The sequence below is a fragment of the Meleagris gallopavo genome, chromosome 1 (assembly GCF_000146605.3).
Source record: "Meleagris gallopavo isolate NT-WF06-2002-E0010 breed Aviagen turkey brand Nicholas breeding stock chromosome 1, Turkey_5.1, whole genome shotgun sequence".
NCBI classification, from domain to species: domain Eukaryota; kingdom Metazoa; phylum Chordata; class Aves; order Galliformes; family Phasianidae; genus Meleagris; species Meleagris gallopavo.
This window is the reverse complement of record NC_015011.2, coordinates 66,972,416-66,983,111: the sequence shown is the minus strand read 5'-3', so window position 1 is coordinate 66,983,111 and position 10,696 is coordinate 66,972,416. Positions and strand designations below refer to the sequence as shown.

The 10,696-nt window shown below is 38.2% G+C and overlaps 1 protein-coding gene across 5 annotated transcripts in view; it reads left to right on the top strand.

Annotated features, from left to right (window-relative positions):
• The window catches only part of GYS2 (glycogen synthase 2), a 49,232-nt gene that overhangs the window by 12,080 nt on the left and 26,456 nt on the right, over positions 1-10,696 (top strand). For all 5 annotated transcript variants that reach the window (XM_010715764.3, XM_019616844.2, XM_010715755.3 and 2 more), the window contains 3 exons: positions 5,418-5,599; positions 7,873-8,064; positions 8,830-9,015. In XM_010715764.3, the coding sequence (XP_010714066.1) occupies positions 5,418-5,599; positions 7,873-8,064; positions 8,830-9,015 (560 nt within the window). The remainder of the gene's footprint in view (positions 1-5,417; positions 5,600-7,872; positions 8,065-8,829; positions 9,016-10,696) is intronic.

The following is a 10,696-nucleotide window of genomic DNA, read 5'->3' as shown; positions in this document are numbered from 1 at the left end:
GCCAGGCTGGATGTGGCTCTGGGCAGCCTGGTCTGGTGGTTGTTGATCTGCATATATCAGGGGGTCTTGAAACTAGATGATCATTATGGTCCTTTTCAACCCAGGCCGTTCTATGATTCTATGATTCTACAATTTTGAACCCTGAAGCTGGGTACCACTTCCCTCTTGGATTCCATGGTAAGCACAGCCCCCAGAAAAGCTCTAGTACCTTCTGAGTCAGGCTGTGGACAAAAAAGATGAAGTGGCCTGGGAGCACCCCCTGCCTCTGTAGCAATCGTGTGCAAGGAAGGGCTCCTACATCTATCCTGCAGGTGACGGTCTTCCTGTCTCAGTTCTGTAGCTTCTTGTGCCATCTCTTTACTTCCTTTTTGATGTCTGCTGCTGCTTCCCTCTTTCTCTCCACAATGTGGGGTAGGTAGGAGAGCAATTAAAGTGAACAGTAGGTATCTCTGGCAGCTTTGAGAAGTTTGGGCCATTCCCTGCTCAAACATTTCCACCTGCACAGGCCATTTTCTAGAAACGAATTTCCTGTGTAATCTTGCAAGTTGTAGCTCCTTCCTCATCAGGTGACAAAGAGCATTAGCAATGGGTCTTTCCATGTAATATTTTCAGCAGAAATAGCATACTTTTCTGCAGTGATAGGTCTTCCACAAAGATGTCCAGTTGCAAAATCAGGTCTCCGCTTCTGCGTAATGCTGTCCTCGGTTGCGATGTAAAACAGGGAGTCCATTCTGACTCACAGACTTTTTATTTATTTAAATAGCTCTGGCATCTGTCTCAGAAGGCACTAATTACTGCTTGGACTTTAAATTCGCAACGATAATAATGCACTTGAAATGGGGAAAGAAGTAAGAAGCTGAAGTAATGAAGATGATAACTTTTTAATGCGCAGTTATGGTAAATTATATGAAAACATTCAAACTTAGGAAAATAATTTAATGAAATATTTTCTGAGCAAGTATTTTGTTTTCATCTTTTTCCTTTTAATGAGGTCACTAAAGGGAAGTCAGACTTTCTCATGTGGACCTTCTTTCCCCAAAACTGTTTTTTCTCCTGCCTCTGCCAGTTTATTTTTCCCAAAAAAGAGGGAGAGAATGAATGGAAATAAATGAGGGGAATTATTTTTTCTTCATTTCTTTTTTAACTTAATTTTCTCTTTTTGGTTGGAAAAGTTTAAAAGTAAATTTAAAAACTAAATAATAAAAACATTTTTTTTTTCTATCAAGGGGGTTTTAAAATTATCAGAACTTAAAATATTTGCATGAAATGTTTCAGATGGAATTAGAACACTAAACTGGGCCTGAAAGCACTCAAGGCCAGGCTGGATGGGGCTTTGAGCCCCATCGGTCTAGAGGGAGGTGTCCCTGCCTATAGCAGGGGATTGGAATCAGATGACCTTAAAGGTCTCTTCCAACCCAAACTATACTATGATTCTATAATTTATTCACATTTCACTACTAATGCCTCATGTTTATAACCCAGTTCTCTGTACCTAATCTCTCCTGATATTGCATCTATTTTTCATTTCATCTGTCATTGTTTTAAAACTTCTTCAGATAACAGAACTTCAGAGGCTGCATACAGAAACCTAAAACATCATGGGATTTTCATACATCCTTATTGTTTGAAAAGTTTTTATAGCTACAATAAAATATGTGATTAGGGTCGAACAAGGTGGTGTATCATATAAGTGGGAATAATTTGAGAATCTTGTTAGGATCTGCATACTCAACTTCGGCCTAGCTCTGCTAGTTGATAGAATGTGTAATGCACTGATTACTAACATAGGTATTTCCAGTGGATTCAAAGTCACTGTGCAGATATAATCTATCTCTTCATAATATATAACATGCTCCTTGAATTGTTTTGGGAAAGTGAATTTTCCAAAGTCTATGTGTTGTTTTAGACATTGCTCTTTTTTTCTCAGGATGTCTTTTTTAAGTTTTGCCCGACCCTTTCCACACACGTGCAGGTTCACTCACCCAGTCAATATAAGTTTACACAAAAATGTGCCTTGTGAGTCCTATTTCCACAGTAACAGAGAAAACAAAAGTAGATTTGAGGACCAAGTAACCCCGACCTTTCATCACAACTATCTTCTGCAGAGTTTTTACTGTCCATAAAATATACTCTTTTGTTTTTATCCTTAGTAATTCTCATTGCATTTCAGGCAAAATAGTACCCTCAAATGTATTTTACATTGCTGTGCGACAGATTATGGTGGTAGACCACAGCACACTCTCCAATTTTTCATTCAGAACAAGTCTTCCTTTTTGACAGGACGTCCTTTAGAACAGAGAGTAATGCTACACAAAATCTTGTGAACAGGATCACTTAGCTGTTGGCTTTGTAAAGTGATGTCCCAGGCCATTTATCTCTTTTAAAGGCAGTATCTGCAAAACTCAGCTGCCAACATTGAACACCTTGCATTGTGAAAGACACTGATCTCCACTCTTTTGTTGGTGGGGAAAGAGCTCCACACCATTGATGTCATATGTGGCTTTATCATGTTATCTAGTATCTTAATTCTTGCACATAGGTTTTTTACTCATTTCCATGTGGACACCTGGCAACTTTGCACAAAAATTTTCCCCTATCACAAGACCAATATTTCTGCCAATAAAAACCAACTAGCTTCACAACTAAGATTTCGACTTGTTTATCTGTTTTGGATTAAAGTGATTTCTGTTCATATGATGACCTTTCCATGAGAACAGACAACATTTGTGTCATTGTAACCGCATGACATTGTAGGTTGAACCTTCTGACTTGTCTCATTATTAAAATGGTGTGTTTGCACGAATACAAGGTATTCACGTAGTTTCTATCAGCTTATGAGCAGAGGAATTCGGAGCCACTTTCTTCTGACTTTTTAAAATCCTTGTCCAGAGCAGATATGGTAGACAATCATAGAATCATAGAATCATGGAATCATAGAATGGCCTGGTTTGAAAAGGACCACAATGATCATCTAGTTTCAACCCCCCTGCTATGTGGGGGTCACCAACCACCAGACCAGGCTGCCCAGAGCCACATCCAGCCTGGCCTTGAATGCCTCCAGGGATGGGGCATCCACAACCTCTCTGGGCAACCTGGGCAACCTGTTCCAGTGTGTCACCACCCTCTGTGTGAGAAACTTCCTCCTTAGTATCTAACCTAAACCTGCCCTGTCTCAGTTTAAAATCATTCCCCCTTGTCCTATCACTATCCAGCTTTGTAAACAGTCATACACCGTCTTGTTTATATGCTTCCCTCAAATATTGAAAGGCCACAATAAGGTGTCCCTGAAGCCTTCTCTCCTCTAAGCTAACCAAGCCTTCAACCTTTCTTCATAGAGGAAGTGCTCATGGTGGCTATGATTTAGTTTCCTTGGCTTTCTGATCTGAGCAAAGTACAGAAGAATTTTCCAATGCATAGATTTATTTCTGCAGTTCCATATCTCTATGATCTGGAACTCCTTAACTATGGCATTGATTTAGGAGTACATGAAAATCTTCTTAGATCCTGAGTTAGTACGTAGGTTAATAACTTAATGAAATAGTTTTATTTAGCAAGCTGCTAGATTGGAACTGCATTTGTATTTGTTTGTCAAATGCCTAGAAATCTGAGACACTTTGACATAAAAAAATTAAGGTTGGGAACCCTTCCAGCATTCAGAACAAATGGCATGCTTGTAAAGAAAAAGATTTTAAGTATGCAAATTCTCTTTTAGGAACACAATTAGAAAGCATAACTCTGGCTGCTCAGTTTCTCAGGACTGCAAGATACCAGGGTTGGGGGAAGGCTTTCTATACTTCTCAGGTGATACCATTTAATTAGTTTGGCTCCTGAAGCTCTGAGCAACTTCAGCAGCTCTTCTGTAAGTCATAGTCATTTGGGGCAGATTTTTAAGAAGAATCAGGTAAACCTTGAAGATTTTTTGCCATCTGCAGTGGTATGCAGTCCACCTGCACCTCTAGATACTCAAGTACCTTTTAAAATGAAGTTTGGATTGCTGAATGGTAGACAACGATCACTTGCATTGCTGACTCCTTATGTATTTTGATGTTGTTGCTGAAAGGTGTAACATGGTCTTTTTGTCTGAAGTATTACCAAATGCTTCCAGATTCAGTGGAGGGTGATATTTCTAAGTAGGAACTTCCATTATTTTCCTATTATTTCCTGGTCTGCAAATGTTGTTTGCATGTATCTGTTGAGCTTCATTTGTCTTACCCTGCTTAAAATCATCAGAGCTATGACAAACATTGCTCATACATAGCAGCAGTCTCTTCTTTTGCCCTCCCTTCTACTTGATTTATCCAAGCACTTATTCGTGTTCTGTTTTTGTGGTGGTGGAATGGCCACTGCCTTGCATCGCAGGTCCTGTGACCAAGGAGGCTGCGAGGCTGCATTGCCAGTGCATAGATCACAGGGACAAATGTGGAAAACTGTCAGGCAAAAGTAACTAATTGAATCTAGCATCCCATATGCAAGACTAGATAGATCTGTATTTACTCATCAGAAGATATTACTGCTCTATTCTCTTAGAAATTTAGTACTACATTTACTTTTAAGATTGACAATATTGAGGTGGAAAGTGCTGCAGATATTTATATTGGCAACATAGGCTACGTTCATACCAACTTAATAACTGTTTAGATTAGTGATAGAACATGACACCTTTTGCTCCAAAGATTTAGGTTTAAATCCATTTTCATGGCCAGTAGTCAACAAAATTCATCACTGCCTCTACTTCTCTCTATGATTTGTGTGAAACAAGCTGGAGGTGCCAGCCTAGTTATTACCACATGTATTTCCACATCACAAAGTATGTGTTTGAAAATGATGACTTCTTCTTTAAAAAAAAAAAGGCAGTCTGAATTTGAAATGCAGTAGAATCAAGATTAGGCAAGGGAAAGTGGAAGTGTGAGACTCAGGATTTGAATCTCACAGTCTGAGTGCAGATATTTGAAAAGGGGTGGACGACCTAAAAAAAAAAAATAGAATGAATGTTTATGAAGTGACTTCATACACCTGAAAAAAATTAAAATAATAATAATAACAGATAGAATTGGTAGTTAAGGCTAGAAAGCATCCATTTGAGATTAGAGGAGAAATAGAAGAAGAGGAGAAATAGGAGGAGAAATAGAAAGAAGCCATATTCTGTTAACCAGAACTAAGCAAAGTATTAAATTGCTATTTAAGGATAACACATGGTCTGCTACCAGAGCATACTCCTAAACTAAATGGTGAAACTCTGGTTACATTTTAGGAGGCTGAACTTCTATTCATTTATTAGATTCCAGGTTTCATTTTAAGTCTGAATATGTGAAGTGATTTAATGGTCTGTCTGACTCCCAGGTAGGATGGAACTTATTCCAGAGCTTTAAGGCCTGTTCCCATTTCTACCTTTTGTTCTTTGTGATCTTGTTTTTCAGTGGGAGGAATTTATACCGTGATCCAGACGAAAGCCAAAATTACAGCAGACGAATGGGGTGAAAACTATTTTCTGATTGGTCCTTATTTTGAGCACAATGTGAAGACTCAGGTGGAAGTATGTGAGCCTCCAAACCCTGCAATTAAGAAGGCAATGGATACCATGAAAAGCCAAGGGTGTCAGGTAAATCAGATGTGCTTCTGCTTCTCAGGACAACTAAGCTGACTCTGAGGAGATTACAGTTTTGGTTAATGCTCCCGCTGTTCCACTTGACACAGCAGTCCTGGTCAATGTCACAATGGGAAAAGCTCAGATTCTACGGTTAGAACAGCAAAGTCGATTCATTAAAGGTTATTTTTGAGGAAGAAACAGTTTATCCAATTAAAGGTTTTAATGCTCATTTATCTGCAAGACTACTTAATTGGATTAATGACTTATTTCTCCAGTCTCTAAATACATGAGATTTTAGTGGATATAATACGACCTTACTTTGACTGAACACTTATGTTACCTTCAGCATTCTTGTGATGTTGAAGAAACTTGAAAGAAAGCATCTCATCATCACAGAATTTTTCTTATGAAGCACTGTATTGAGTTGAAAGACGGAAAGGGAAAAAACACAAGTGTGCTTAAGAAAAGTACCCAACTGATAAAGAATCTGCTTCCTCAGATCAATACAGCTGACTGTCCATTCCTTAGAAAGAGGGTTTAAACTGTAGCACACATAGGGAGTTAATCTGTGTTTCTTGCACAATTTTTATTGGTGTTTTCTCTGAGACTTCACATCAATCTCATAGCTTGACTCCAACCATAAACTAGTAATGAAGTTCTTATTCAGCAGTAAGCTAAAAATGGCACACGTTAGTGTAGAAATTCATGAACATCCTGGACTGACATCAGCTGTGGCACTGGCAATGTGTTATTTCCTTGTGCTATGGCAGTTCTTAGGTTCTCATGCCCTGCTATGTGTTACGTACGTGGTTGGAAATACATGAGCCACAGCTTGGGATAGTGTCTGTTGGGGATACTGTTGTTGTATGATGCTTGGCATTGTTAAAAATGAAGCTCAAACTGAAAGGTCTAATTAACAGGAATATAAATCTGTATTTTTTATCAGTCTTTCCTAAGTGAATTATCAAGTTTTATGTGCTGCATCTGTTCCTTACAGAGAGATGTCTCTGCAAGGTATAACACTCCTTTGTTTGGATAATAGCAAAAGGCTTGTGAGGCAGATTATTTGCAAAGCTATACATACGTATATAAATACTTTATGCTGTTCCAGCATACATTCAATTTAAGCAGTCAGCTCTGGCAGTCTGACAAGTGCATCGTTCTGCTGGAGTATTCATATATAGCAGGAGATCTATCCCAGGTACGTCAAGTATAGCTTTGATCTCTAATAATGACGCTTTAGATTCCAAGAGCTGCACTTATCCTATTATCAGTGCGTCTGGATTTTGCTTATGTATCACAATGGAACCCTTTAAACCAGGGGACCTAGGAAAGCTTCTGAAATTCTCAGGTCAGGTGTGTTCCTTGCCACAACTTGACACCGTATTTAAAATCAGGGTTCACACGGAATCCCTGTTCATTAATCTCATTTTCCTAAGTAAGAAACCAGAATAGCTTGAAATATGTATGTAAGGGCCTGAGCTTTCTTCGTATACCTATCTTTGATACAGTCTTCATTTTTTGTGCAAATAGGTCTGAGAACTTTTGTCTCATTGTTTTCAACACCTGCCCTCTGTCTCGCCAGCTCTAACATTAGGACAGGATTCCACTCTGGAGAGCCCAGGGGTTGGTGAATTAAATGCAATTGAACAGCAACATAAAAGATTCCTATGAGCACGGTACAGACTATAAACTGCATTAATCTACATATAGTACCTCATTATCCACAGTTAATATGCCTCTGCTGCTGTAGCCATTTTGGGTCGAAGACCCAAATAAGTGAGATAATTTGAAATAAGGTGAAATAATTTGACTGTGTAGACTGCTGCAATGTGAAATGTGATCCAAATTACACTGTGTTGCTTGGGACAGTTCAGCCTATTCTCCTTGTTGCGCGGGTAGGTTATGTAACTGGAGTTATAATTCTGTTGCAGATGTTTAAATGTACTGATGCAGATAAAGATGGAAAGCTGTATATTTGGGGGCTGATATTTTTAGATATTATAACACCTTCTGATTGTTCCTTCCTCTCTGCAAAGGGCACCAACTGTACTGCGTGGGCAGAATGAGGAAATGTCATGTAATTTCCACTTACCCCAACCTTTGATCAAGTATTACTCCATGTATTTTGCAAGGAAAGCCACAAATCATGGGTGTATAAGACTGTGATCCTTAGCATTCCTTGTGTAAAATATGTATGATTTGATGGATGAAAATACTTGTGGAAATTTGTTTTCACATTCACTTTAACATTTTCATCTTATATCTTTGGCTATTTTCTTTAGGTCTTTTTTGGAAGATGGCTGATAGAGGGCAGTCCATATGTCTTACTGTTTGATATAGGATCAGCAGCCTGGAATCTGGACAGATGGAAAGGCGAATTTTGGGATGCTACCAACATAGGGATTCCTTTTCATGACCGAGAAGCCAATGATGCTGTAATTTTTGGATCAGTAACAGCCTGGTTTTTAAAAGAGGTACAGTTTTTAAAATCTGGAGTTTTTAAAACATCAGCCTTGTCAGCAGAGACGAAAAGTTTTACGATGTGGTTCCTGACCTAGATAAAATTTGTATTTATAACTTAAGTCTTATCACTTTAATGATGTTTTTCCAAGTCTTACGCGAAATGTGCCTTGTCTTCACTGTCACTTCTTCCTCTGTTTTTTTTTTCTTCCAACTCCTTTATTTGTCATTGGGTGTTCTTATAGATAAGATCCCAAGCTCCCTTTTCCTCTCCTTTCATAGTCAAGTTGTCACTCACAAACGTGTCATGAAGCCTGTAAGAAAGTTCTCTCAGCTGCTAGATTGTACCTTGCAGAGATGTTACGAAGTGAATGACGACACCATGACTTCCATTACTCTACCACAGCATCCCTGAAAAAACAAAACTTCGTCAATCTACAGAATCATCTCCATTAGAGATGCTCGTGACCGTTTTTTATCCAAATTAGAGTTCCAGTAGCAAATGAGCAAGTTGAAAGAATGAAGAGTGACTGTCCTTGCCAGAGCTTCCCAGCGCTCTAGGAAGGATGCTGTTCTGAGGTGCAAGTGAAGGAAACTTAGCTTTGTGAGCTAAGGATTAAGACTGGTAGGAATCAAGACACATGAACACTTAAAACACAATACTGTTTTGTCATATGAAAGAACACACATACAAGACAATATGAAGGAAAGTTTCTGAGGCTGGGATGATGAGCTGGATGATACACATTTAATATATGTTCTTTCTAATTTTTTTTCAGCTTTCCTGTCAGTTTGATGACAAGCCCAACATAGTTGCTCATTTCCATGAATGGCAGGCAGGAGTGGGTTTAATACTGTCTCGATCTCAGAAACTTCCAGTTGCCACAATTTTTACTACCCATGCCACTCTGCTTGGGAGATACTTGTGTGCAGCCAATATAGACTTTTACAACAATCTTGACCAGGTAAGAGATAGTTTTCTTATTCCTTCTCTTTTTTTCCACCTAATCAGCTCCTGGTTCCTTTTCTGTTTATTGTGCTACACTATATATTACATTTTCCATGCTGTGTGATCACTTACAGTTGCCCCATAGCAGAGTGATAAGTCATCAGTTCCAACACATAAGAAATGGTAAGATCCTGAGGTGTCTAGGGCCTCGTGCTTTCGTGTCTATGCCATCCTTCAGTAGAGTCTAAAATACTTGTACATCCTTCAATTAACTTTAGGTTACCAGATTTTCACTGCAGAGTACTGAAAGTCATTCAGCCTTTAGTCAAGTTAGTGTCTCGGTCCAATCCACAGCTATATGAAATAGTATTGCAGCTGTACAAGTTTGCCAACAGAGATTCATAACCTTCTTTTCAATGATTTGAAGCATTTTCAAAAGCACGGGAGAGTTACAGAGTCAGACATCACTGCAAGTAGCTTTGAGAATCTTCCCCTTCGTGTTCAGGAGCAGTGATCAACTCAAGTAATGTGTGCTGCATTTTCTAAGTTAGTAAATGTAAAACCCTTACAGCTGTAGTCAGGTACAGCCTCAGACATTCTTTCTTTAATGAAACATTATAGAAAAAAATAGCTAGTAACTCTCCACTTGCAGGAGATACCTTTTAATGCCATTAAATGTTTTTGTTTGGTTTTGGTGTTTTCTTTCCCTATTAATTCTTGCAAATCTTAAGTCCTGTTTTCAAGCTTTTTAGGTTAGGCTTTGTTTGTAACTGAGAAAATAGGGAGTATTTTCTGAGTTTGAAAGACCACATCCACTTCTGGGAATTCTTGTAAACTCTTTAGTGGTTTTGGTTTTTTTGTTCCTTTTCAGTCAAAGCATAACATAAACTAACATTTCAAGGACCCAGATATCTTTAGGACTGCCTTCTATGGAGTCACATTACATGATTTGGGATTTCTAGTGTGTTTACAGACAAATCAAGTACAAGAGATTCTTTTCATTCCAGTGTGTACTGAGGGCAGCTGTAGTCAGAAGGTTAAAACAACTGCTTTATTCACTGTTCAAGCATTTCCTTGGCTAAAAGCAATGAATAAAATGAATCAGTTTGTAACATAATTGATGTTTATTCCACTCTGTGTCAAACTTAAGTGTCTCCCAAAGACAGGGCTGAAGCAGTAGTATGATACTGTCCTTATTCAAAAGCATAGTCAACACAAGCCAAATATCCTCATATGATCTTCTGTAAGATCTGTCTTATTCTATCACCTAGGAGAACTACTCTCCTGAATTAGATATCATTATATATTAGATATGATCAGACATTAAAGAGGCAGCATGCTGTCAGACAAACTTTAGGACTTTAGACATTCTTACTCCCTTATATTCTCCTTATGTGTATATATGCAAATTTTAATTACAGTCTCAGTACTGTATTTTTCTCTGGACAGCGCTAAATTGAAATAACTAAGACTATCTCATTTCAGATTTAACAGGGAAAGCAGGGACTTTTCAGCAAAAAATTCATTTGTTTACCCTTGTATTATTAGACATAATTTGTTAGTGAGGAAGCTACAATTTAAAAAATGAAAAGGTATTTAAAATGAGAAATTGGAGTTTAAAAAAGAAGTGGGAGGAGCTAATAGTTTTATAAATTGATTCTAAAAATACTGTCAGAGAATTCCCTTCCTTTTGTAAA